This window comes from Poecilia mexicana, unplaced genomic scaffold, assembly GCF_051168715.1.
Source record: "Poecilia mexicana isolate PSO_F unplaced genomic scaffold, ASM5116871v1 scaffold_11, whole genome shotgun sequence".
Classification (NCBI taxonomy): domain Eukaryota; kingdom Metazoa; phylum Chordata; class Actinopteri; order Cyprinodontiformes; family Poeciliidae; genus Poecilia; species Poecilia mexicana.
Window position 1 is genome coordinate 3,577,412 of NW_028263380.1, and position 27,898 is coordinate 3,605,309.

At 38.8% G+C, this 27,898-nt stretch overlaps 3 protein-coding genes across 7 annotated transcripts; 2 read left to right on the top strand and 1 right to left on the bottom strand.

The window, feature by feature from the left end:
* Positions 1 to 177: 177 nt before the first annotated feature.
* kdf1b (keratinocyte differentiation factor 1b) lies at positions 178 to 7,297 on the top strand. 4 transcript variants are annotated; one of them, XM_088010080.1, is made up of 6 exons: positions 191 to 209; positions 312 to 375; positions 1,796 to 1,840; positions 1,992 to 2,902; positions 2,994 to 3,080; positions 5,953 to 7,297. In XM_088010080.1, the coding sequence occupies exons 4-6, from the start codon at positions 2,002 to 2,004 to the stop codon at positions 6,045 to 6,047; spliced, it is 1,083 nt and encodes a 360-aa protein (XP_087866206.1). In that variant the 5' UTR covers positions 191 to 209; positions 312 to 375; positions 1,796 to 1,840; positions 1,992 to 2,001; the 3' UTR covers positions 6,048 to 7,297. The 4 variants fall into 4 exon arrangements, with proteins under 4 accessions (XP_087866205.1, XP_087866204.1, XP_014848764.2 ...); XM_088010079.1 differs by having other exon boundaries at positions 178 to 375; XM_014993278.2 differs by lacking the exon at positions 1,796 to 1,840 and having other exon boundaries at positions 179 to 209.
* A 583-nt stretch (positions 7,298 to 7,880) lies between these two features.
* nudc (nudC nuclear distribution protein) lies at positions 7,881 to 13,419 on the top strand. 2 transcript variants are annotated; one of them, XM_014993276.2, is made up of 8 exons: positions 7,881 to 8,266; positions 9,437 to 9,514; positions 10,219 to 10,443; positions 10,531 to 10,608; positions 11,442 to 11,555; positions 11,723 to 12,001; positions 12,112 to 12,230; positions 13,131 to 13,419. In XM_014993276.2, exons 1-8 carry the CDS (start codon positions 8,192 to 8,194, stop codon positions 13,180 to 13,182), a joined length of 1,020 nt encoding a protein of 339 aa, XP_014848762.2. In that variant the 5' UTR covers positions 7,881 to 8,191; the 3' UTR covers positions 13,183 to 13,419. The 2 variants fall into 2 exon arrangements, with proteins under 2 accessions (XP_014848762.2, XP_014848761.2); XM_014993275.2 differs by having other exon boundaries at positions 8,024 to 8,266; positions 10,528 to 10,608.
* Positions 13,420 to 22,607: 9,188 nt separating this feature from the next.
* Positions 22,608 to 25,664, bottom strand: tbxta (T-box transcription factor Ta). Its single transcript, XM_014993274.2, has 8 exons — positions 25,219 to 25,664; positions 24,807 to 25,071; positions 23,993 to 24,127; positions 23,837 to 23,898; positions 23,540 to 23,601; positions 23,249 to 23,422; positions 23,020 to 23,143; positions 22,608 to 22,922 (listed from the first exon to the last, which is right to left on the bottom strand). Exons 1-8 carry the CDS (start codon positions 25,401 to 25,403, stop codon positions 22,664 to 22,666), a joined length of 1,266 nt encoding a protein of 421 aa, XP_014848760.2. The 5' UTR covers positions 25,404 to 25,664; the 3' UTR covers positions 22,608 to 22,663.
* Positions 25,665 to 27,898: the final 2,234 nt, after the last annotated feature.

The following is a 27,898-nucleotide window of genomic DNA, read 5'->3' on the forward strand; positions in this document are numbered from 1 at the left end:
ACTGAAACTTATATTTTGTCATTAAGAAAGCTTATGCCCTGCACGTTTATAGATCTATATATATAGGCGTGCATGAGCGAGTACGCGTGCTTTACAATCCACAGAGTTTGTCATTTTACCTTAGTTTTATTTTCTACAACCACTTCTAACCGGAAGTCCATACTTCGGTTTCGGCTTACCTGGTTCGCTTCCTGTACCTTGACGCTCAGGTACTCGGATTTCCCCCAAACTTTCCTGAAACTTTCATTTTGGAGTGATTTGGATTCAATTTCTCGCCACAGATGGATTAAAACATACATGTTGGCTTGCAGGACACAGGGAAGGCCGTGATTTTGGGGGCAGTCGGCTTGTGGACGCAGCGTACTCTGGCTATAGGTGAGAAGTTTATAATGGAGGAAGAGACGCAATGACAGTCGCCATGAACGTGAAAACAATATTGATACACGCTCAAAAAAGTGACTGCGAGGGAATGTCTCCAGTATCTTAACCTAATCTAAGTAGCTAACTGAATTAGTAATTAGGCTACATATTCGTAAAACAGCGAAACGTTTTCGTTGAGTGGACGAGATTAAAGCGACGTTGCTCTGAGCGCTGTAAACAGTCGTCGTCGCAGAGGACGTCAGCACTGAGAACAGACTGCTCAACTCTTGTGTTCTACTGGAGACCATATACAGGATAATTCAGCCAGAATCTTATAGTATTAATATTTTAATAACCTTATTTTTACCTTTAGAAATAATGAACATTATTACAAATTGAGATATCTAAGCTGATGCCAGTTTTACCACATAGCTTTATTATTCAATCTTATTAGCATAATTATTATACTAATTAATCTCACTGCAAAAAGTATCATAATAATAATTGTTATTATTATTATTGTTGTTGTTTTGGTTGTAGATGCCCAATTATTTATTTTACAATGATAACGATTAAGTTAAAATGCATTATTGTTACTTTATTATAATTTATTATGTTATTAATAATGACAGTGCTGTTGGTATCATTATTAATATTAATATTATTATAAATGTAGACTAACACCACCAATTGTCACCTTTTTTAAATTATAGCTATACTAATTATTCATATTACTGACAAGAATTACTTTTACTCTATGATATTGTTCTTTTTTTTTCGTTTAATATTATTAAAACAATTATTATACCAATTAACCACATTATAAAAATATTAATATCATTGTTGCTATTCCATATTACAAGCCTTATAGATGCTTATTGTTCTTTTTTTACTAATATTATTAGTAGTAGTATTAGTAATATTACTAATAGTAGTACTGCAGTAGTAGTCCTAGTAGTATTAACATATAAAATATTCTTATTATCGACAGTAGCTAGTATGTTGGTATCTACTGCTATAATTTTTTAATATTACTACAATACCAAGACAAAATTGTAACCAAAATAAATAATTTTACTTTTATCACAAGTAGCCATTAATAAGCTTATGCATTGCAGTGAGACAATGATAATAATAACAATACAGTTAATAATAATAATACAAATGATGAATATTGTCAGAATTATTATTAATGCTATTATTATTATTATTATTATTATTATTATTATTATTATTATTATTATTATTATTATTATTATTAAAATTAATGCAACTCAGTTAATGTTTGTTTTTACTTTATTTGTGCCTTACTCAGCAGTCTTGACTATGCACTCCTCAGTTGTGACCAAACTGAATGAGTTGTTTATCATTGTGGAATACTCCATGACATCACACAGATAGTCGGATGTATGAATGGGTGATTGTCTCTCACCAGGTGCATCATTCATGAAACCTGTTTGGCGACATTACCTGCCTTCTTGTAATAGTGGATTCATTTTTTTTTTCCAAAGATAGATGCTCTCATGTGGTTTAAAGTGATTTGATATTCTCTCTGACAGACGGATAATATTGTTTAACCATTTTTAGCATAACCCCTCTGTTGTGCTTCTTTTCTCGTTGGATTCTTGCAGCTTGTTAGTCATGTCTGCTGGCACCAGTGACAGTCTGAGGCGCAGCGAGAGGCTGGGGAGCACCAGGCAAGTGTCTTTCACTGAGGAGCGGTGTGTGGACCCGGTGGAGGATAGACAGCCAACCCCACAGCCAAAGCCCGTCCAAAAAGGCCGCCTTAAAGATGCTAATGGGAACGAGTCTGAGACCATCGACTTCATTCCCGGTGTAGCCGAGCCTTCATCTGCAGCATCCAGCTGCAATCCCTGCTCTTCTCCAAAGAGCTGTAAAACTTTCGTGTGCACTGTAATCACCTTTGGATTGTATAAGGTGTGCCAGCGCTGCATCCACGCTCCGCGTTTGGCGCCGAATGAGAGCTCCCCAGATGAGCCAGAAAAGATCAGCCTCCGAGGCGTTAACCAGGACAACAGCAAAGAAGAGGCTGACACTGAATGGTCAGACTTTCACATTAACGGAGTCAAAGTAGTCGGTCCGAAAGATGATTTAGATTACGACATCAAATATTCACCATATGCACCACTGCCTGCTCAAACCCCATCAGAGTTTGCCTCCCTGCATGATTCTGTGCCGTTTCATGACTGGGAGGACGGCGACGAGAACGTGGACTCCCTGATCACCAAGAAGCTACTGGAGCTGTACTCTGAGTATCAAATCGAAGAGCTGGCCAGGTGCACCTCAGACTCTGTGTTTCTGAGGAAGAGCAAAGCCATCAACCAACTCATCAACTCCCTGGCAGAGGAGCACAAAATGGACGAGCAGGAAGCCGAGTGCCGGTTAGTGCGGGGCATCATCCGCATCAGCACTCGGAAGAGCACGAAGAAGCGGCCGCCCATTCCCAGGATGGAGAGGACGATGTCGGACAGCGGGCACGAGACCATGATTGGGAGTGGCTCCTTTCCCTCAAGCAACAACAGTAAGTTGGGAAGTTTTCATTCCTTTATCCTCGCCGATGTAATACCTACTGGTGTCAGAGAAAAGTGTTTGGTTGTTTTCTTTTCCTCAAGACGACTACAAGTCAAATCCCAACATCCAAATATCCGACTTGACTTCCACCGACAAGTTTGCCAGAAACATGTGGAGGAAAAATGGAGGTAAGAGTTATGTTTTATTCCTTTATAATACCTAAATATTTACAATATTTGCATTTATTAGAGTGAAAAAGAGAAAAGTGTGACTGTAATTTAATAATTCTCAGCATGGTGTGTAAGTAAGCACTTTACCAGACCCTGTTGACAAAACTCTTCAATAAGGAAGATGTTGCTTACAGAAAGCTTAAAGTTAGCAATTTAAGTATCATGAGATGCTACTTAAAACAAAAAGCTTTATGTATCAGGGGAGGTACGTAACACCCAAGAGCTGCAAAGGATAAGTGGACACAGCTCTGGATGGTCACAGCTGCCTCAGACAGGGTGAGACACAGGGCACCGACCCCTGACTCAGCCACACTGAGTCAGGGGTTCCCGGTTCCAGCCTGGAACCGGGTCCCTGTGGTGGCCCATTTCCTGCACAGACCCACCCACAGCCAGCCCACACAGCAGGTCTCAAGAGAGACTCACCTATAGAGCCACCAACGTGGCAGACAGGCACCAGCCCCCTGCTGTAGGCCAAACTCAGAACAAACAAGTTAGTAAGAACACATTAACACCCTACCTGGTGAGCTAGCCCCCCTAGGGCTAGCTCACCCAGGGCTAGCTCACCCATTTGACCCTAGGGGGGTCAAATGGCATCCCAGACATTGGGGGCCCAGCTTAGCCCCCACTGTCTGCGAGGTCCATCATTCCACACCCCAAGATGTGAGCAATATGTAGTGTTGTATGTGTTGTGGAGAAGGGGGTGGTTGTTAAGGCACTGATGCCTGATTCCCAACTGACTGTCCCACCTGGGCCCATATCACCACAGCAACTACTTTGACTAGGGACCCATTAAAGCAGGGGAGTCAAATTAATTTTCGTTTTGTACCTAATCAACATCATGAATGCTCTTAAAGGGCCAGTTGTGCCAGAATGTGTTCATAAAACCTGTTCGCAAACTGTTAAAATATCAGTGAATTATTAAAATTAAAAATATATATTATTGAACATCCTTTCAGTCCCTTCAGGATTTTGTGATACTTTTTGTGATTTCTTTTGGTAATAAAAATCAAACTATTTGTGGTACTAATTTGGAAATATTTGTGATATTTGCACTTTTTTCTGACGGTAAATGCGACCTTTTATATAAATCATCTGACATCAACTGAGGTTGATGCAAATGGTTAGTATAAGTTTTTGAGAAAAATCAGCAATAAACTCCCAATTATGTATTACCGCAACAAAGTGTGGGTTTTTGTTGATTTTGCGTGAATTTCCACAATAATTCTCAAGAAACTGGAGGGACTGATTGATATAATTTGGCAATAAACAGATAAAAACTGCATTGATTTGACAGATAACAAATAAATCGATAGCAAAGTAACCCAGGATCCAAAGAATTTTAACTTACGTCTGTTGTTTTTTTATCTAAAGTCTTGTCTTATGGATCTTATGGATTTTAGTGAGCAATATTTTTCGATTTTTTTAACCTCTGTACATCATTGTGGTCCAACTAATATAATTTTAGATGTTCTTCAATGTGCATTGACTAAAACAGCATACCAAATATTTTGCACATTCAGAGTATTTTACACTCATAGGCATTTCACATAAATGTATAACTTATTGTCATTCTTATGACTGATCATGAATCTATTTCGATTAAAACAATAAAAAGAGATTAACTTTCATGATCTTTTCTGTGTTAACTAAATGTAATGCAGCTGCATTAATATTAACACAACAACAAAACCAGCCTGAACAGTTTGCATTCACAGGCACACATAAGGAGCATTAAATGACTTTACAGACCGCTGCGTCAGTAGAAAATGTGTTAGGCTTTAAAATTTCGCTGTGATAAAACACCTGAGTCATGCCTGGCAGGCTCCTGCTGTTTACTACACAGCCGCACTGTAAACATGCACTGTATAACAGAAAGTGAACAAAGGGCAAGCTGCAGGAGGGCTCGCCTTGGGTGCTGGTAATTCAGTGATCAGCATTATGTTAATAGAATAAGATCAAATATGTATTTTGTATTGCTCAGGAGTTCTATCAAAAACCTTATTAAAAATGTCAGTAGAAAGACAAATCTGCCCCAGTTTGCTGTGTTCTGAGAAAAAAAAACATGAAAATGTTTATGTGGAATGAGTCTGTGTAGGATATTCATCATGCATTCACAATGTAGCAACGTTTTTACGTTCGTAGGGGTTATCGGTCAGAGCTAAATGACCAAGAGAACCAAGCTAGCCATAAATTCCGGAAAAACATATATGCTGAAATATATATAATATTGAACAATACAAACTTTTACATAAGTAAAACCAATTTCCGTATTGTTTTTATAGCTGCCTCACAAGTAATGTTACATCTCTTCCTGTTGATGGCTGCTGCCTCTGTTGGGGAAATATAACATATCAAACTTGTCCATTTCTTTACCGTTTGTCAACTGATGTTACTTTCAAGTAGTTAAAATAATATGGCATACTGAAATGCCTCTCTGCATTTCAAATTCCAAATAATTTATTTTGTTTATTACTCCTATAAAGTTAAAATCAGTAGCCATAATAACACTGGTATGACATAAGCTAATTACAAATGATGCTTATGTCATTTGTAATATGTAACATATTGGTATGTTGCATGCTGTGTAACATACTGCGATATAGAGGACTCCCCCCAAAAAAAATCTGCTTTGGGTCTCAAAAAGTCTTGGGCCAGCCCTGGCTTAAACCTTAATTACAGGGTTAATGTTCTGAGGTATATATTAAGAACATCACAACTCTCCAGCAGAGTGGATCAATAATCAAATTCTAATTCTGTAGGTCAGAATGAAACAGATTGACATTCACTTAAGGCTGACTGCGTTTTTGTTTTTTTGGTTCTGGTCTAATAGGTCCCACTTCAAGTTCTCCATCAACCTACTCACCCTCTCAGTCAGAGATGGAGTCTTCAGGTGTGCCACTGCTACACGCTTCGGCGAGGACATGAAGCGGCGGTACGGAACGACCCGGTTGCCTCCATCAGGTCACGCACTGGGTGTTGGAAGGACGACTTTACTTGCACCGGAGTGTCCGGCTGAGCCGAGCTCCTTTGACAGGAAGGAGAAAAATGTGAAGGGTGGAATTGTGTGAAGGCTACAGTGAACTCAGGGTTCTGCGTGCAGATATTTATGAATGTAAATATTGTATCTGCACATTTGAAGGATCACCTAATTGGGACTCCGTCTGTAAGACAGTTGTTAAATTTTTTATGACAATTAACCGTCCGCTTGTTTGAGAAGAGCTTGAGGCTCTACAGTTTGATTTTGTCCTTTACCATGCCTTTGTTAGGCAGAACACTGTTTTTTCTCTGCTTTTTGTTTGTTTTGTTAGTACACATTTCACCATGCCCTCGTCTTCATAGAGTTGATTTTAATTCATTTTAATTATTGCTTTTCTTTGTTTATGAATGACATTATTAGTTTTCTTAACTTAATTTGTGTTAGAGGCATTTTAATGGTCAAAGTGTCTAAGACATAAAGAATTTGTTGAAGATCTTTTCAAATATTTAATTTGAATATTTAGTATAAGTAAGATTCAAAATTACATCACTGTAAAAATTTTATTGCTGGGACTTGACTAGATGAATTTCGGATTATTTAAACATTTTTAATCATGGCCAATCATTACTTTATTCTCATTTTTTATGGTATTCTGTACAAAGGTAAATCCTCTTTCTTGTCAGCTATTAACAATGAAATAGACATACTTTATTAGACACACATCTCTTTAGTGTGTTAATCACAAGTCAGCACCTCATTCTGTGGTTAAAGTTGTTTTCAACAGTTGACAGACCAATATCCTAACCTACCTGCTGTTTTTCAGAGTTATATGCTAAGCTAAATAAGCTAACATGCTGGAACTCCATTTCTTTCTCTAGAAACTTGAATGCCTGTCTTTTGTAATATATTATGATTAAAAACCTTAAAAGATACAAAAAAGTATACTTAATGTTCAGAGAGATTGGAGTATGCAATATTTTATAATATGAAGCTCATATTTAACATGTAGCTCTTGCTTATTAAGGGGAAACCTCAAATCTCTCAAATTCTCACTTTCTGCCTTTTGTAAAGCTTCTGTCCTTTAAACAGCAAATGTTTTCTGATGTTCCTCTGTTGACCAGGTGAATAATAAAAATAAAAAAAATCAAACGTTTTGTCAATATTATCAATATTAAAAGTGTATAAGTGTAACAGCCCAGTCTATCTACTAAGGCTTTTTTTCAGTTCTGTGTGAAATCAATGGTTACTTATGGTATTCTTGTATTGCAAATGTTTGATGTTTTGCCTGCTTTAGTCATGTTGTCAGGTCACTGGAGGTAAAAAAAAAAAAAAAAAAGATTGTCAAACTAAGTGACTAAGTGAAGTGAGCATTCAATGTATTTAGTTGTCACTTAATATATGACTACTAAATATGTTAAGTGACAAGAGGGACATATGCAACTAAAAGTTTCACAGAATAGCTTCTGATTGAATGAATGAAAGCTAAGAATGTTAGAAATCCAACACACTATATTTAAAAGTGTCTGTGACAAATCTTTTTTAATAAATCAAAATATATGGAAACAGTAAAATATTTTAAAAAGTAAGTTCACGTCACTGAATTTAGTAGTTTTTGACATATTAGGTAATATAATTCTAATTGGGCGTATCAGGGCAAAGCTGTAAAGCTACCATGGAAACTGCAAACAAAACCTGTATCGGCTATTTTAAAATTTTGCTATTCAAATGACCTGCAATGTTAACCCTGTGAAATAAAATAAATTAAATAAATAATGTGAAGTTGAAAGAGTATTTTATACCTTAATTTTTTATTTGTTTTATTTTTTCTTGTTTTTGTTTTTTTTCTTCTAGAAAATTCTGTTTTACTAGGGTCCTTTTCCGCCCCGAATAAATACTCTCAATCAGTTGGTCGCTTGTCTTTGTCAATTAAAATACGCCCTTCTGATTGGTCAAACTAGCCTAGGCGGGGTTAGTTTCCAGGAAGTGAGTCGCGTGACAACAGGTTCAGGCAAGAGTACATCTTTAGGGTTATTCTAACTTTATTTGTTAATCGCGCACTTAACGATAAGCTAAGTGTTTCACCTCTAGCAACATGGGGGAAGAAGAAGAAAAGTATGACGGTATGTTGCTCGTTATGGCCCAGCAACACGAAGGAGGAGTGCAGGAGGTAAACCAGCGTGCTGCTAATATCCTGATGCTATGATGCTAATAGTTAGGCTAAGACACGTTTCGACCTGTACTGGCAGAAATACTGACGCATTTAAATTAATCGCCTGTCATACAATGTAAACATTAATACCACATTGATATTGGGACGCGTTAAGCAATAACCACCAGCTCGTTGTGGTAAATTCGGCGTACCAATGGCTACGAAATTAGATTAGCCCTTAAAAGCATTCAGATGGCAGCTTACAAGCTGTGAATAGAAGGTTGATAATAGTTGTGCATGTTGGTATAATGCCGCTGTTCTTTACTGTAAGTATTTGGAGACCGATATTTCTATAAGGGTCAGTTATTTTTATCAGGAAATTCCAGTGCCTTCCAAAAGTATTGATGTCATTTCAACTTTTTCAAATTTTGTCACGACAACCAAACACTGTTAGTGAATTATGGATATTTTTCTTAAAATGATAATATGTTTTAGGTTTTTAGTAAATAAAAAAATAAATATATGGACTATATTAGTGTTCTATATATATATATATATATATATATATATATATATATATATATATATATATATATATATATATATATTTTATAGCATCAATTAAAGGAAAAAATTTTCTGGTTATGATGCTACCGGTGCTGAGGTTTTGACTGCAATTTTTAATTGAGTTCAAGACTTTAACTGGGCCATTTTGATATATAAACATGCTATAATCTTAACCATTCAATTTTAGCTCTCTGTCCTTACTTAGTATACAACACTAAGTCAAAATGTTTCAAAACTATCTATAGTTTTCCTTTTACTGACTTTGTCATCCAGTAGAAAGAGAGAAAACAGAAAATTAACCATGCAAATCAAAATGATTGAGTTTGTTTTAATTTATCATGCATTTATTGATTTATTGATTTATTGATTATTGCAATAGGCTTAGCTGTAATGTGTGGAAACGTTTCATGCGTTTGAATATTTTTACAAGGTGTGTAAAAGTAGGACACACATGTTCCTAATTTCCAATATGTCACACTGTGGCTATAACGACACTGCACTCTGACAGACTTAAAGCACCAAAGAACAACCTTTCATCCTATTTCTATGTATAAGAAAATTAATAATGCATTCATTCTACATTATGTCTCTCATTGGAATCTGTTTTTTGCCATCCAACAGCTAGTAAATACGTTTTTCAGTTTCCTCCGACGCAAGACGGATTTTTTCATAGGCGGAGATCAAGGAGCTGCAGAGAAGGTAAGAACAATGGGATGGAACTGTTCCTAAGAAGAGAAGTAAAATAAAGAATGAAAAAATAAAGTAATTATAAATGCATGTAAAATTTAGATGAGCACATGCATAAAAATAGTATTGGACCAATAGCAGTGAGGGGGTAATGTAGTTAGTCAGATAATAAACAAGAGGAATATCTAAATGTTTATTAGAAAACATTTGAACATTCTCTGATCTCAAAAGATTGTATAATTGCAAGAAAGAAATGATCATTTTCCTTGATTTAAGGCACACACTTGCAACATTAAAGCAAAAATATTCTGTAATATTGTAAAGTAAAAGTTGGTAAATAAAAAAAAAAACTTATTCAGTTTTCTGATATTATAAAATCACATCCTACTTTAACTCCATTTTGTATCAGTTATGATGATGATAACTGTCTCTTTTTTTAGTTTTAATATCACTTGACTACATGTCTCATTCTGGAGAATTGATCTTTTGAACCTACATCTCAATTCTGCTGTTATACTTGAATCTCAAAAGTGTGGATCAATGAAGGACATGTCTATTTCCTAACTGACATCTCTTATTAATGTATTGATTTTAAAATGTTTACCAAACCAAACTGTGGGTTTTGTAACTTGTCCCACCTCTACTCTCTAGTTTCTGTTACCATTTGGTCAGACTTAACCATTTGAATGTGTTCGCCTGTCAAATGTCGACTCCAGCTGGTTAAAGACTCCTTCGACCACCACAGTAAGCTGGCGCTGAAGGCCCACAGAGAGAAACAAATGAAACAGGAGAAGGAGAAGAAGGAGAAAGCAGAAAGAAGTGCCAAGCTCGCCGAGGAGGAGGAGGAGAAGAAGAAGAAGAAGAAGGAGAACGGGGACGGTCCAAGAATTCAGGAGCTGACGGACGAGGAGGCCGAGAAGCTGCAGTCTGAGCTGGACAAGGTCTGGACAAAAAAAAGTCTTCTTTTGCAACCAAACCACTGACAGAAATGACTGACTTGTTTGTTGTGGTTTTATATGCGATAGAAGAAGAAGGAGGAGGAGGAGGAGGAGAAGACAAAGAATGACACAGGAGGTGAAGAGAAGAGCTCTGACAAAGAGAAGGGGGTGAGTGAACTGGTTGGCACTTTGGAGCTCTAAACTGCTTCACGTAAAATCAATGAACATTGTAAACATGGGAAGAACAATAAGAAATGCATTTCAAACAACAATAAGAGTAATAAAACAGAAGTCTCAGAATCATGTCAAAGTCGAGGAATAAAAGTGTTGCAGTTTTAAAAGTGGACATAAAGGAGCGTCTAATGTCAGAGTGTCCACTCTGCCTTAAAAAGTGTTTTTTGAGGATTCATGGATCTAAAATTAAGGCATTTAAAAAAAAAGTCAAGTTTGCCTTAAATAAATACATTAATCACAAATTTTGTCATGGCAGGACTATCTAATGTCATATTTTCTTTGTACTATAGTTTTTTGTTTTTCATTTTTATCTTGTGGAACTTTATCAAACGTTTGTCACCAGCAGACGTCTCTATTTCGTTGGAGGCTGCGGCTAATTAGCTGCTAACATACCCTGCCTAGCTTGATGGCTTTTGGACATCATTTGTCTTCACTATTCACTCACTTCTGTTACCAGCCCATGCGACGCTACATGGATTCTGTGTAGAACAGCTCAGCATTGTGGGTATCGGTACTGGATCAGTACCTTCAGATTCGCTCTTGAAATTGTATTTTATTTTCCTGTTCTAGTTTCTCAACTCTCTCTCAGATTTTTTATTTTTTTTGTATTTTATTGTGTTACAGTTTTTACATCTCATTCATCATAGTCTTAAGGTCTTAAAAAGTCTTAAATGTGAGTCGCTGAAATGTTCAGAAACCCTGAGTATGCAACAGGAGATGGTTCAATAATGTGGATCGGCACTAAAAGCTGTTTCTCCTCCATCCAGTCCGACTCGGACGCAGAGGAGGACGAGAAGGACAAAGACAAACTGAAGCCCAACTCAGGAAACGGAGGTGACCTTCCTAACTACAAATGGACACAAACGCTGTCAGAAATCGATGTAAGTGTATCATTTGTGCTTAACCTGTGTGTCACTCTTTCCTTTAGGGCAATCAAAGGAAGTAAGGAATGTGAAATGTTAAACTTTTAGTTTAGGAGTCCATTTAAAAAAAAAAGTGCTGTAAGTATACTTCACTAGTTAGTGGATCTTTTTATGCCTTGTCGCAGATTGCTGTTCCTTTTGACGTGAAGTTCCGCATCAAGGGCCGAGACGTGGTGGTGGACATCCAGCGTCGCTCCATCAAGGTCGGCCTGAAAGGCCACCCTCCCGTTATGGAAGGTCAGCTCTTCAACGAGGTCAAGGTGGAGGAGAGTTCCTGGCTCATCGACGACGGCAAAGTGGTCACAGTCCACCTGGAGAAGATTAACAAAATGGAGTGGTGGAGCAGGATCGTTACCACGGATCCAGAGATCAACACCAAGAAAATCTGCCCCGAGAACTCAAAGGTAAAACAGCAGCGCACTGCGTTCTGTGCTGGGTTGTTTGTTGCTAAGCAACGGGGATCACAAACCAGTAACACTGGTCCTCTGCTGTTCTTCTGTTACCTGGTGAGCAGCTGTCGGACCTGGACGGAGAGACACGTGGGATGGTGGAGAAAATGATGTACGACCAGAGGCAGAAGTCTATGGGGCTGCCGACGTCCGAAGACCAGAAGAAACAAGACATTCTGAAGAAGTGAGTCCTCACCGGCTGGCTTTTGATCGCTAAATGCTGTCGATATTCCACCGAAGTTGAAAATGCACAATTTTGCCATTTCCGTGTTTCCGTTAAAAATGTGATGCGATTAAAATCACACACTAATAAGTTTGAACACGCAAGAAGTCATTAAAAAACAGTCTGCGCTGTGATCCTCCTACCACTTCCTGTCATGTTCTTCATCTTTTCCACCAGTAGTAACGTCCGGTTGTTGATCATGTGTCTCGTGTGATGCAAAAAAAGCGTTTCCATAGCAGTTTTACGAAATATGCTAATTTCGATATGGTCAAAAAATCCACCTCATCCTAGCACCAAAACTTTTTATCAACAAATTGCCATGTTTCCATTCAGAAAATGAATTTTCAAATTGTGCAATTTTAAGGTCAATGGAAACACAGCTACTGCTGGAGCACTTCCAGAGCGTAAAGTGTTTGCCTCTTTCCTGATTTCCTGTTTTTAGCACGTTTCAGAATGTTTGATGGTTTGATGTTTCAGAACATCAAACCTGTCAAAATATTAGCCAAAGACAACAAAAGTAAATGCAAAATCCTTTTAAATGAAGGTGTTGATGAGGGAAAAAATCCAAACCTACATGGCCCTGTATTTTTACTAATACAATCTTTGGCCTGTCATAGTTCAGCTATGAAAACTTTTTTTAGTTTTCACAACCAAACAAACCTGCAATGATAAACTTGGAGTTTGATGGGAACAACACCAAACATGCCACAAAGTTGAATTTATATTTAACTGAACTTGGAGGTGAGCTTTGTGACATTTTCCCTCTGGGTCTTGTTGAAGACGTTAATGTCTGAGAAATGAACTGTTTCTAAAAACGCTCGTCCTTTGTGCTTCCTAAGGTGACTTTTCCTCTGTCTGCAGGTTCATGGCCCAGCACCCAGAGATGGATTTCTCTAAAGCCAAATTCAGCTGAGAGTTTCTGTTGAAGTCCACTTCCTGCTTCCTGTTGTAGCCTTTCGTCGAGCGCTGAAACATCATCTCTTTAATGGATGCGGTATATTTGACTTTCACGTCTTAAATGTTTAGGTTCATGTCTTTGTTTTGCTGGAGAGTGTGTTTGATAAATGTGAACACAGCGTTTCCTCTCTGCAACATGTCTGATATTTAAAGATATCTGCATTTTTTTTTAAATAAAGGAATTTAAACTCAATGAGCCTTTAAAGTCTGTACTTCCTGTGGCCTTTTGTAGTTTTAGCTATTGATAAATCTGAATACTCAACCAAGACAAATGGCAGTAAACTGTGTTTTATGTTTAAATTGTTTCCAAAAGCTAATTGGACATTTGTATGAAAGGAGATTTCACATGTAAGTAATAGAGATAGAAGTTTCTTTTAATGGGGAAATAGAAATTATCTGCAGGTGAGTGCAAAGGGAAAGGACATTCAAAGGACGGAAATGAACACTTTTGGCCACAAGAGGGCAGTATTTTCCTACATGTCTTAAATTGCGTGAGATGGAGTAGTCTGGGATCAATGAAGTATTTTTAATTGACTGAGTATTGGATTCAAATAGTCAAACAGCCATGGCTGTTGTCTAATTTCAACAGCCACAAGAAGGATTTGAAATTAGACGGAATGGTTTATGCAACATTTTAAATATATTATCTTCACAAATTGAATGTGGAAAAATGTAGTGTTTTATTATTTTAAAATGAAATGCTTTAGATCAAAGCCATCCAATCTTTTGGCCACATGATCTAAATTCATTAAGTCAAACTTGTGGGGCGCAGAAATCTGATCTCCCTTTTCTATTTTTACTTTTACTAATTTTGTAAAAAAAAAAATTTACCTGCTCAACCTTAAACTATATCTTAAACATCAAATATGAACACTAAAGAACATGTCAACCAATCAGAGAAAAGGCTATTGAAAAGTAAGAGGATGGATACAGACGGGTGAAAGTAGTTTTAAATTCTTGGGGGTACTATGACAAAAAAAAGTGTGTATAGATATATATATATAATATATATATATTTATATTGCCTCTTTGTGTGCTTTGGAGTTTCTGTGCTGATTAATTTTTTTTGCGAAGCGATAAAAGCTGGTAGTTCTTGAATTGCTACAAAATAAAGCTGTATTTCCTTCAGCCCACTGGCTGCAATGTTGACACCTTGAGATGCCATGAGTCCTAAATCCTGAACATCATGGCATGGAGTGCATCCCAGTTTTCCATGTCTGGCATATAACCATTCATTTTAGCTTTTAAACTGGTTCTATTGATCCTGTGTCCAGAGGGATCATCAGTAGCCCAGCATCATGACCTGTTTGTTCTGAAGATCCTGCAGCTTCCACTTCTCTTCCTAACATGGCGTCTCCTCATCCTGACTCTGACAGGAGGAACCACAGAGCTCTGTTAGGTTAAAGCTCATCTTCTGACGTTGGGATATTTTTCCTCCAACAGGTTCCAGAGGAATCACCTCAAACCAGATGTTGGACTGGATTTTATTTCACTGTCATTTGTGAATGTTAGAGCCTCATTTTCAACAGTGGAGCTATAAAGGTTGAAAAAGGTTATCATTTTGGAGAAAGTCTCATCATCATCAATATTTCCACTAAATAAGAGGCAAAAAAAACATTGTTTGATAAAGGAAAAGCCTCTCAGACTCAGAGCCTGACAGCACCAAACTATTTTTTATATTAGACAATTAATTTAATTTCACATAATTATCGCGGTAGAAGCCATTTGTTTGTTAAATACTTAATGAAACATATTTACTGTGTTTAAACTCAGAGACTAGCGAGATCATCAGTTTGTCGTTTATTGAATGTTCAGAAATTACAGCGGCTGTGATGAGCCACAGCAAAGGTAAAACAACCTGAACAGGTGATCAGCTCTAAACCACTCTCACCTTTTTATTCTCCTCTTTGTCATTTAAGCACACCCGTTGCCATGGCAACCTCCTGCGCTCCCCAAGACGACCAGAGATTAAGTTAAAAACATAACATTCAGTCCGTTACCATATCAGGTTTGCAGGCTTGATATTTATTTTGCGATCATTAATAAGCCTCCCTGAACACAGCGGTGGTTGATTAGTTCATTTTAAACTCCTGCTCTGCTCGTTATTTTGGTAATGGAACCGAAACGCACAGAATTGCGCAACACCTTGTTGAAACAATAATCACTGAGATTATTGTTGTTGTTGGCTCATTAATTTGAACACGTTTTGTTGATTTTTTGTTGTTGTTGTTCTTTAATAAAGTTATGAACGTTTTAAGCCAGTCAGAGGAGGACCTGCTGGTCTCAGCCTCCTGGCGGTGTTCAGTTTGTCACCTAAAGCCGAGATCGACTCAAAACCTTCCGCTGCTCTAGCAAAGCACGAACAGTTAAGAAACAATATGAAATGGGGGGGGGGAAGTAATTTATTAATTGATTAAGTCGTGTTTTAGATTGTTCTTGAAAAACTAAGCAGTCACGGCTGATTAGTGGTGAACTCACGGCTGCACAGTGAACCCAAAGATTCTTTACTGCAGACAGCCGCTCCCCTCTCTTGCAGGTACTGCGTACCCCCGCTAAATCTTTTAGGGGTACGCAGTACCCTACCGTACCCCCTACTTTCACCCTGGATACAGATCAAGGAACTGGCTGTCCACTGGAGTTCACCTCAGTCAATAATCAAGAAATGGAAGGAATATGATTTATGTGTAAATCAACTTTACTGTAAAGGGAAAAACAAGTTAACCTCATTAATTTGACGAAGCTGAAGTTGGTTTCCGATTCAGGAAATGGCTAAAGGGGGATTCCACCTAATTTTCCACTACCTTCTTCATCTTTAACATACTATAGCTAAAAAAACTGCAACACTTAGACTCTTCAAACCTGGACGGGATTATTCTCAACTAGTAGCAGAATATTTAAGTCAAATTTTGTGATTTGTGACAAAACTTGACTTATCTGGTTTGTGAAACTTCAATAAGGGTGACTTCAGCTCTCTTTTTGCAACCGAGAGCTGAACTCTCGGTTCGATTTTTTTTGTTTTTGTTTAAACAAAAACAAAAAAAATCATACATTCTGAGAATGTCCCACATTCTTTTCAGATGAAATTAGTCATACAGTATAAAAACCAGCACTATTCCTTTACTGTTGCAACTAAAGCTTCATTATTAATAAAAAAAAAAACAAAACCAAATGTTCCTTTGTTTAATCTTTGGTGTGGACAATGAGGAGAAGCAGTATGCTAACACAGATCAGTGAAAACCTGGTCTCTCTCACTCTCTCCAGTCACACTGGATATCATGAGCCTCTGCTAAATGCTACATCACAGAGCTCCAGTTTACAGACAAGTTTTGTCTGGTTGTGTGACCGTCCACTGAGCAGTGGACAGGGCATGTCAGGATGGTGAGAGGCTGTCACCATCACTGCAGCCACTGGAGGAAACATACATTAGCTTATGCTGGCTAGCAACTCTTCCTAATGTGTGAAATTGCTCATGTAGTTCAAAAGCACTCCTCAAACAGCCAGCTCCTGAGCCTCTGGTGTTCAACCGGAGACTGGATATCTGTGCAGAACGCAGGTTACCATGGTGAATCTGGAAACTTTAGACAGAGCGCGGTGAACAGCACACTTTTCGTTTGTCATTGTGAAAAAGATACTGAAACCGGATCTGAATCAGAGTTCAATTGCATATTCACACCTCCCAAAACGAACCGGAGTTTGATGAAAGCGGACCACGCAGAGCTGGTGTGAATGCACAATCAAACGGATTGATACAGATCAAAAAGGAAACTCTAGTCCCAACTGCGGTCTCAGTTCGGTTGAAGTGATCTCTTGTTTCGTGAACGCCAAACAGACCGGAGACCGCTCCAAAAGCACCGCAGGGTATTCTGGGTAAACACAACCAAAACAAACGAGCGTGTAACGCTAGCGGGAGAAATTACTGACAGTCTTTTAACAACGACTAAAGAGAAATCCTGTCTGTCGCCACTTAATTTTTGCGAAGAAGGAAACTTTGCTCAGTGTCATCTTCTGAGGTTTTTGTGTTGTTTCCTTCAGTGATTCTTGGTGCAGCGCCCCCACAGGCGAAGATGTGAACATGTTTAATGGGGTTAGAGTTTTTCACAAGTTTTCAAGTAGCAATAGCAAAAGGAAAGACTTTGAGAGGAGTAAATACTAGTTCTAGAGACGTAACATGACATATAATGAAGTCCTGAAGAGTCTCAGTGTCACTGAGATCGACTGAGGCTTTAAAATGGGATTTACTATATTTTGTTTTTAATGGAAATCTTTCATCAACATTTACAATGAGTTGATGATATGAGCTACCAAGACATTTAACTTCCCTTTGAAATTAATAAAATATCTTTTATTTTGATCAATCGAGAGAGTAGACCTTATGAACTTTTTGGTTCATTAAGTCAATGAAGTATCAGATATTTTTGTTTTGCTGGATTTCCTGAGGTTCTATTCAGAGCTGCAAATAAGTGTGAGGAAAGTCCAGGCTGGAGGCCCGGAGGGTTTTCTGTGGCTGGGCGGGGCGGCAGTAGGACTGCTCAGGGGCTGAGGGCACAGAGCAGTCAGAGTCTGCTCAGCTGAGAGCAATGTCTCACCCAGGTACCAGAATTTCTTCATTAACAAAGACACACAGACATCAGAGGGTCAGAGATGAGGGTCCTGGAGCGAGCGAGATGGGCAGTCTGCAAATACACCTCCCTGCAGCTGCAGCGGCTGGCCAACTCACTTTCCCTCCATAAATTGACCAAAAGGCCCTGTGCACAATGTGACTCACCGTCTCAATCACCGTGTTTGTCATTTTGTCCTCTACAGTAGGAATATCTGATGGAATATTCCTGGAAGCAAAGGGGAAGGGAGGTGTAAGGCGGTACGTGAGGGAACGGCAGCACACAGGAGGCGTTTTAGGTTTCATTCTGTTGCGAAAAACCACAAATATTACATTCTGCAAAAACATTTCATTCCTAGTCGGCCCATCCTGACTTCTCCTCCTATCCTCCACAGCTGGGTGCGACACAGGACACACTCTGGATCGTGTGCTCACGACACACACTTCCCAGGGTGCAGAGGCAACCAGTGAGCAAACGCTAACTGTCAATTACTGAAGGCCAACAGAGGCTGCAGGTTGAGGCGTAAGGAGGAGATCCGGGTCTTCAGGTCAACACAAACTGTAACTGTGAGGACTGGAGGGAAGGTCTGGGGGGGCCCTGGGCCCAGCAGGACCTGCTCCAGGCTGAGCAAAGACCGTCAGCAAACACAGCAACTGTTCATAAACACACGGACAGACAAAGAGGTTTCAAATGAACAACAAGAGATGAGTGAAGTAATCTGCTAATTATAAAGATACTCTAGTGGTTTTTATATCAGTAGTTTGCACCAGGGCAGTGATTAAACAGTTTATAAATGACCTCACATGTTGAGGGCTGTTTTCCATGGACTTGCACCAACATCATTGGGGGGAATTTGCAAAATTGTGTTTCTGGCAGAGCCACTGGGTGGTCAGAGCAAACTGCGAGGTTCCCTTTAGAGTCTAAAGTTTAGACGTTTCAGTGAGAGGCAGAAACATCTGGAACATTGTTCCACTCACCGTAGGAGAACGTCTTATGCATATTTAACAGCTTTAAGAGGCAGTGAAGGAACTGATTTAAAAATAGTTAACATCAGAACCCACTGCATCAAAAATGGCTCCGTTTTTCTTTGCTTATAAAATGTATCATTTATTGTAATTTTATTGTGTAATCATAATTGATGATTGATTTTAATTTTGGTTTTAACTGCCAAAGAGGCTACCAATGAAAATGTGTTTATTTTAGCTAATTCAGGCACACCTGACGTTATATGATGTTGATTAAGCGGCCCTAGAAAAATAAATCAAATTTAAACTTCTTTATACTAAGTATTAATGCGCGACTGATGTGCTTTTCACTTGTTGCTTGTGAACAGGTTGAGTTAATTTTGTGAAGAGTTGCATATTTTCACTGTTTGAGTGTAGTCATTGTCTTAGGGAGCAGATGTCATGATAAAATTTGACATTAAACTTATTACAAGTTGAAAGTGTTACATCATTTTCAGCCTCTGTTTTAGCATTAGCATTTTGTAGTAGGCTAAATTAACAAAGACAATGCAGTATTTTAACTCCACAGTAGAGGAAGTCGTATACTTTCAGTAAGTAGGTATAGGAAAAAATATCGGTATTGGTATCAGTTATCGGCCAAATTAGTTTTAGTATATCAGCATATCAGATACAGATGAAAAATACAATATCCTGCATCCCTACTATTTTAGCTTCTGGCTAAATAATTCAACTCTTTGTTTCATCATATTAGGTCTAACAGATGAACAAAGACAACCTCTGTACACTGTGGAAGCTCAAAGGGACAATTTGCCTGAGCGTGAATAGCAGTGAAGTGGATAAATTCATGACGGGACCTTTGCTCTGCTCAGGAGGTTCCCTGCCAGCTGCAGGTCACATTGCTGTTTCATTACTGTTTGCCTTTGGCCCTGTGACCCTCAAGTCTTCATTTGCACCTTGGTGAGGACCACTCCATCACCGATCCAAGCCTCCGTCAGCCTGGCACACAACCGTGCATCACACCCAGACATCATGAGGGCACAGCCAGGCCTCAGGCATGAGCTGAATCAACCAAATGACTGGAAACTCAAATCATTTTTGATTTCTCATCTGTCCTCAGGTAGTTGGCTACTAATCTCAATAGACATCTTTGTTAACTTATGAACACGCTACAAACACAACAAGAGACTTCAGTGCATAGAGCGACCTTAAACTCCAGTCTGTGGTTTAGATTATGTTGTCCACATAAAGGCTTGGACAGTCTTCTGAATTTGGTGTTCTGTCTGCCAGTGGTAAGGCTGACCTGCACATTATTGTATCATTTCAGACCCATGCGTTGACATTTCGGGTCCATGTTGTCCTACATGCGGATCTGAGCGCGCTGGCCGTACGTCGCACCAGAATGCAGATTGTAACAAAAGGGTGCCAGTGATTGCGACGCACCGTCCAGCGGATTTCTGTAACCGGACTCTTTCATTTCGGTCACATGTCGTTGAAGTCGTGTCCACTTAGCACGGCTGTGCTGCCACCGTTATTTAAGGAAAGCTCATAAAGCGGGGGCCAAAAGTTTGTTGATTGAGGTTTGCTGCACATGGGCAAAAGTGAGACTCATCCCACGACACGAAAGCCATGGGTTTTAAAATCAGGACAGGCGCCACTGCGGATCCCTTCACCAGCTCCTGTTTAATCAAACCTGCTCTTCTCATTTGAACGTTGACCTCAGGAGGCTTTTGTCCACCTATTGGTCCCAGTGCAAGGTCAGAGTTTGTGCTGGAACCAGGACCTTTGTTGGTTGTTTCAATGAAGCAAATGTAATTTTGAAATGTCAAATTGTACAATTACAAAGCCAGTGGAAAAGAAGCTACCTTCTTTCAGTAAATGTTTGATCTTCATCTTGTTATATTTTTGAATTTTTGTAGAGAATCCTCTGGTGGTGCAAACAGGAATTACACACACATAATTTCAGTTATGATATATGAACAATAATTTGTATTATTAAAGGCTCTTCAGATACAGAAGGTTTGATGGTTCAACTAAAAAAGAAAAAAATGTAAATAAATTGACATGTTTGAATATTAATTAATCATATTTGACTAATTGAAGGTCAATGTTAAAACAAATACCACAAAGAAACTTTAACTTCACGTTGTGCCAGTTCCATGTTTTTTATTGGTTGTTGGTCTCCATCTGCTTCCTGATGTGATTCCTTCTTTTGGTCCAACAGTCAGTCACCGACACAAAACCAGATTTTACCAGTCTTGTCTCAGCTGTCTGAATTAACTGCCACCAGTTAAGTACAAACACTTGTCCAGTAATAAACCCGACTTTGGGTAAAAAAAAAAAGAAAAAAGAAATATCCCAAAGCATCTGAATTTCAACAGAAGAATAACTGGTATATTGTGAAATCATACTTTGTTCATCGTGAATAAGAAACACTGTTAACCTGATGGAGTTGTCTCTGCTCTGCTGCTCTGAGCTCTGAACAAGAAATGAAATCAAAGTAAAGATTTTATAACTTCATTTACTTTTGATTCCAACTTTATATAGATGGAACTGAGTATTTATACATAAAATAAAACATATTTAACTGAACTGGAATTTATTGTGTGAGACAAAGTGTAAATCTACAGAGCCATCTGAAGGCTGTGGGTAAAATCTGTCCTCAGTCTAAATCTACCCAGAGACTGGGTTTGCAAATTAGCCTGTAGCTAGAAAACCTTCGTATGAAACAGAACAGTTGCTTTGTTTCTATCATGTAGCATTGTTTCCTGTGCTATCCTTGAATTGAATAGTAGAGAAGGCAGATATTACCAACTGAAGGTGTAGAACATTTTTTGACTCCAATTAAACACTAAATTCTTAAATTCAGTCAAAATGTGTGTTAAAATGTTTCAGTTCCAGGTGTGTGTACTTTTCAAGCTGCATTTTGAAATGTTTTCGTTTGAACCGATTTGCCTGATTTTCTGTTGACTTGTTCAGGATGAAACATCAACCACATGTGGAAGAAGTGCTGAAGTTATTAATCCACATCTTATTTCCATTAAAAAAAACGGCATTTTTTTCCAGGGTGAGTGCTCTTTCTCAGTCACTGCACTTTGTTGCACTTGATCCGACTTAAAAATAGTTCCCAAAAAAGAAAAACAAAACAGACAAATACACATTTGGGAAAGCAGATATTTTTTTTTAATTTATTATTAAATGACATAAATAAAAACTTGCAGCAAGTTCAAATAGAAATAGAAAGCTTATGTACAGGCGTGGGACTCGTTCTAGTCCAGCAATCTGAAGGCACTTTGGAAACGTTCATAAAGGGCAAATACACACATTAATTTACTCTATATACACACATGTACATTTTCCTGTTAGTGGAACTTTTTTTTTATCTTTTTGGGTTAAGAACAAAAACAAAACATTAGAGAACATGGTGGGAAATCATTTGGAAGCCTAAGAGCAAGTTTGCATTCAAAACCCGAAGCGCAGATCTGTCTACTGATGAAGTGAGTTTGCTCCTTCCCAAAAGTAGCATTGCCTCATTTGGCAATGGGCTACAGATTGCACAAATGACCCAGTCTGTGCCTGCTATAATTCAATACACAGGCCAATACTGAAAGGGTGCCAGAAGATCTCTTATTTCACTTAGAAGTCATGCCTGACAAACATCTTGTTGACTGTTAGAAAGCAGATTGTTGTAGTCGTTGCACCGTGAGTCTCAAATTAGTCTATTTAAACATAATGTACAACCATGATCTTGGTCTGAGTTGTGTCTTTTTTTTTAACAAACTGGATTAAATTATCTTTTTTTTTTATAAGAATCCTGGCAGGACATCCGCGTACCTTGGTCTGTACCACACCTTGTGGCCAGACAGGAAGCGAGGCCTCAGTAGCTCTGAGCTACAGGCGCCCATGTCGCCGTGAGCCTGGCGATGGAGTTCTCGAACTGGGCATCCCCGACTCCAACTTCGCTCAGGCTGGGCTCGTAAATGGTGGACGGCGAGGAGACGGGTAGGGAGGAGGTCAAGCCCGTGTATGAGGAGCCCCTCAGGAACTGGGAGGTCAGACCTCCAGGTACAGAGCTGGAGGACGAGCCTGAAGGGGTGAGTGTGGTGCCGGCTACCGACCAGAGGCTGGGGTACTGACTGTGGGCAAGATGAGGAAGTAAGTTGACTGATGCAGTCTCTTTTACTTCACTTCATCAAAATGTAGACGACAGAACGCAACATTTAAGAGTCTCACCCAGAATTAGACGTGGAATTGGTGGTGTGAGAAAGAGTGCCCATCCCCGTGGAGTTGGGAATCTGGAGGGCAGACCAGCTGTCGTGGGTCGGCAGAGACCCAGAGTTGTTGTCCATGTAGTTGTCTGAAAAGGAAGTGAGAACAAGGAAGTGAAAGTAAACTCTCCTTTTTACATCCTGACAGCGTTCAATCACAACGTTCTGTTGAGGGAATTCCAAGAAGGTTTTACTTGTGCTGGAGCTCCGGTGGGGGTAGTGGCTGGGGTACGGAGCCGCCCTGTGGCTCCTCAGGCTGGAGTAGCGCTCGCAGTACGAGCCAGACGGGTGGCTAGCCGTGCTGCTGAACTGAGGTGGACTGTTGTTGGGGCAGATGGGACTCTGGCCTGGGAGGAACCAACCTCCAACTGCAGAGGAAAGACCAGCACAAAGCCATCTATCTATAGCTCAGATCATTAACATATCGTTGATGTTCACTCGACATTTTGAAGACGTCGAGTCTGAAGAGACGACAAGAAACGTACGTTGAGAATAGCCGGACTGTTGGCCGTCTGTACTGTGGTCAGACACGTCTTTATGGTCACTCCTGAAATGGAAGTACACCATCAGGTCCTTCCTTGGACACAGCGCCAAACATGACATGACTAAGTACAGACATCTACTGATAATATGAAAGACAAAGACTGAAATAAAACAGGTTTCTTTTTTAAGAATTCATGTCTATTAAACCGTATTCAAACAAAGTCTTCATGTACATCATGTGTTTGGAGAATTAGTTTCCGGGCCTGTTGTTCTGTCATGTAAGGTAAAGCACTCCGTACCTTTCTTTGGCATCCAGAAAAGCTTTGGCAAAGGGATTGTGCTTTATCTTTAGAGCAGTGATCTGTGGAAAAGAACAAAGATGTCAGAATACCTCGCAATGCATATCGTAGTATTGGGACAAACTTTTTTTGTTAATGGTTGTGGGCACAACAGACCTCTTCGTTCTGGTAGGCGGTGACGGCGATGAACTGGGTTTCGGGGAATGACTGGCTGCTGATCATCTTCTGGATTCCTCCGACCTTCACGATGTGGATCCTCGGCTCATACTTGTGCAAAGAGTTCAGCATGATCTACAGAAACATCACAGTTACTCGTCCGACAGGTGTGCAAAGTTTTTATTAAACTGAAGCAAGAAAACCAATGTTGTACAAAATTAATCAAACATTTTAAATGATGTAGATTTAACAATTTTTCAGGTATGGCAACCTCTTATCAATTACTTTAATTCCTTGAAGACAATTACATTAGATGAAATAAAAGTGATATGATCTATTGTTTCTGTTTCTTTTTCTCTTTTTTCTCTTTGGGATAGTGATTTGTTATAAGCTGATGCTTCAACCTGATGGCTTGATTTGTATTTTTTTAAAACCACTTCTATTGGTTGAACTTAATATGTAAAACCACATGTCAAAATTCTTAAATAAAAATGAGAGCAAAAAACTCGTGCCGATTTTTAAGGCACAAATTCTCCATATGAGCATTTTCAAGAAAAAATCTCCAGTACTTCAACTTGTTCAAAAACTTGAATCCCTACTGAGTAATAGTTAGCTATTTTTTTTATTATTATTATTATTTTAAATCACCTGTAACAAATAAATTGTAATAAATATATATATATATATATATATATATATATATATATATATATATATATATATATATATATATATATATATATATATATATATTTTTTTTTTTTTTTTTTTTTTTTTTTTTTTTTTTTTTTTTCCATTTCTTTCCCCTCCTCACCTGTCCTCCGCCGTTCAGCTTATTGGAGAGTTTCACCTTACTGAAGGAGACGGGCGCTTTCATCCAATGCGCCCCGAAGTTGGGGGAGTCCGGGTGGATGTAGACGCAGCTGGGGCTCTGCGGCTCCGGCTTGCCGCCGGGGACCCACTCCCCGTTCACGTATTTCCAGCGGTTGTTGTCCGCCGCCACAAAGTCCAACAGCACCGAGTACATGGCGTTCGGGTCCAGGCCGGACACGCTGACCCGCAGGACCGGGAACATCCTCCTGCGGACACAGGTCAGGCTGGTCGAGTTTTTCTAAACCGTTTAAGGTCTCTGAATGTTATGTTAAAATCTAAATAATAACAATAATAATGTTTGCATTAAGAATTTTCCTCCAATCCCTGCCGCGGCCTGCGCTCTTCGGACCTACCTGCCAGTCTTGGTGACGATCATCTCGTTGGTCAACTCTTTAAACTTGTTCCACAGCTCCGCGTCCTCCAGCGTCAGCTTGATGTCCCGCTCCGTCACGTCTCCCTTCTCGCTGCCCTTCTGGAACTCGCTCTCCACGGCGCTGAGCAGATGCTCCAGGCGCTGGTCGGGGCTCGAAGAGCTCATATTCCCAAGTCAGGTCGGATGAAAATCTTTTAGAAAAATAAAAATTTAAAATTTAAAAATAAATACAAATCCCACGGGATGAGATAACCAGGCCCGAGTGCAACACCGGATTGGAAGCCCCGAGGCCCTTCTCATTTAAGGGCCCCCAGGGACCTCATGGGGGATGCGGGGCGTGGTTTGGTCTCAGTGCGCACACCTCGGATTTCTGACGGCTTCCTTTAGACTCCACCCTACCAGAACCCCGAGCCCCGCTGGAATGAGAAATTTAGAGAAATGGATCGAGTTTTACTGGATGAGGACAAAATGACGCTGTTTGGTTCAGAGAGGCCTGGTTAGCATGAAGCACCGAGAACTTAGCTAACGCGTTTGTCTTCAAAGTCTGTCTATGTGTGTGTGTGTGTTTTATATGTCATTTAATTCATTGATCAAATACACACCGCAAAAACACAAAATGTTACCTAGCTTTTGTTGTTGTTGTTGTTCTAGTTTCAGTTGCAAAAATCTCCACACACTAAGTGGAAAATGATCATAACAGACAGAAAAAAGCCTGAAAACAGTCTGAGTAGATTCAGCTACATAATGTGTGTCATGTTGAGTTACTAAAAAATGTAACCTTTTAATAAAATCCTGACATATTGGATACAACCATTATTTATAATATTATTTAGGATTCAATATATTTTCTAATTGAGACGGCAACATTCTGTGACAATACAAGGATAAAAATATTTGGAAACTTTGTTCCTGTAGCTGTTTTAACCTTGACATCTGTTAAAATTTTACCTTTTTAATTACTGATATTGATATTTTCCCAATCCTGCTAATTGTGTTTGTGTTGAAAGAAAAATAACTCAAAGTGATCATATACATATGTTTCCATCACTAATGATCACAGCACTTCATGAAAGTAATATTTTAAGCCAACCATAATCTTTTAATAACATCTCCAGTCAGGTTTTATTGTAAAAGGTTTGATTTAATCATTTATTATATGTCAATCGTCCATTTACTTATTAGTTGACTTCTTTTCTGTGTTTTTATGTTGCTCTGTCGTCTACATTTTGATCCAGTGAAGTTGAACTTCTCCAGTTTCAGGTTTTTGATGGATTTCTCTCCATATTTGTAGATTTTTGGGCCTGATCTCTGTTTCACTCTCAGTTTTCTGCTTTTTTGAAAACTGGTCAGGAAACTAATGGAAAAAAAAATAAACAAATCAAGATTTTCACATTAAAATACAAGAAAGTCTGAATGAGGGACAAATAACCAGATGGTTTTAAACATTCTAAACTTACTTTAACTTATTTTTATAACTTTAAAAAAAAAAAATCTTCCACCTGTGTTACTTAGTTACACTTTTAATTTACTTATTTTTACTCATCTGCTGTAACATAAGAAACCTTCTATTCCTTATATGATCAGAAGTTGCTTCAAATCTCTGTAATGGTGATAAAACTCCCTCCAGCCTGACTGTGTGGATTTATTTGCGGTAGAGAGAAACGTTTTCCTCCTCTGTCAGTGTCATGCGCCTCAAATCGCGTGAGTGAATCTGTGATTTCTGGCTGAAGAGCCGCGTCAGGCTGCTGCTCCTGAGGGCCTGCAGGCTGAAAGGTGTTCATGCAAACAGGAGAAGGGAAGGAAGCCTTTGAACTCAGCTGTATGTTTGCAAATTGTGCTAATCTTTTGTTGCGTCAAATCCACATGAGAGGATTTGTGTTTGCAGAGCGAGGGCCATTAGGGCGGCCCCTGTGTTCCCGTTGTGTGGAGGTGTGGAGGGCCCCGACGGTCAGGGCCCAGATTTGCATCACGGTTCCCTCAGAAGGCTCAGTCAGGCTTTAGTATTAGATGTTACAGTCACTGAAACGCTCATCGACAAAAAAATCACCAAAGCTGCTATCTACAGGAGCCTGAAATTATTAATCAGATTATTCGTGTTTAATCGATAATTAAAATGATCGTCAACTAATTTGGGGATCATTTAATTGTTAACTGGATACACAGAGTCAAAAAAACTGTCATTTGATGAAAGAATAATAAAACACAGGGTAGTAATTAAGCCAAAACTCTACAAAATATATACAAGTTTGGCACTTAAGATAAAAAAAGAAAAAACTTTTTTTTGTAAATATGTTCTAACCAGAACTTCTAAAGTGGCAATTTTAGCCTCACCAGGTTCGAATTCTGCAACAATGCAAAACAAAAGAGAAAGAAATCTCCTATTAAGTACCTTTTGCTGTCCAATTATTAATCAGTTAATCCCTAAAACAATCAGCAGATCAGTCCTTCAGTGTATTGATCAGCTCAGCAGAAGGAACTGAGTTCTCACATGTTAGAAGGATTTCTTTAGCTTCAGATGAAACCTTTTGCTACAGTGTTCAAGTGTTCACTAAAGGAATGATTTTCTTGCATTTTAGGCAATAAAATGTTTATTTTCTTATTTAAAAAAATAATTAAATAATTATTTTTGATATTGCATAAAAAGCTTATGTGGTTAAATG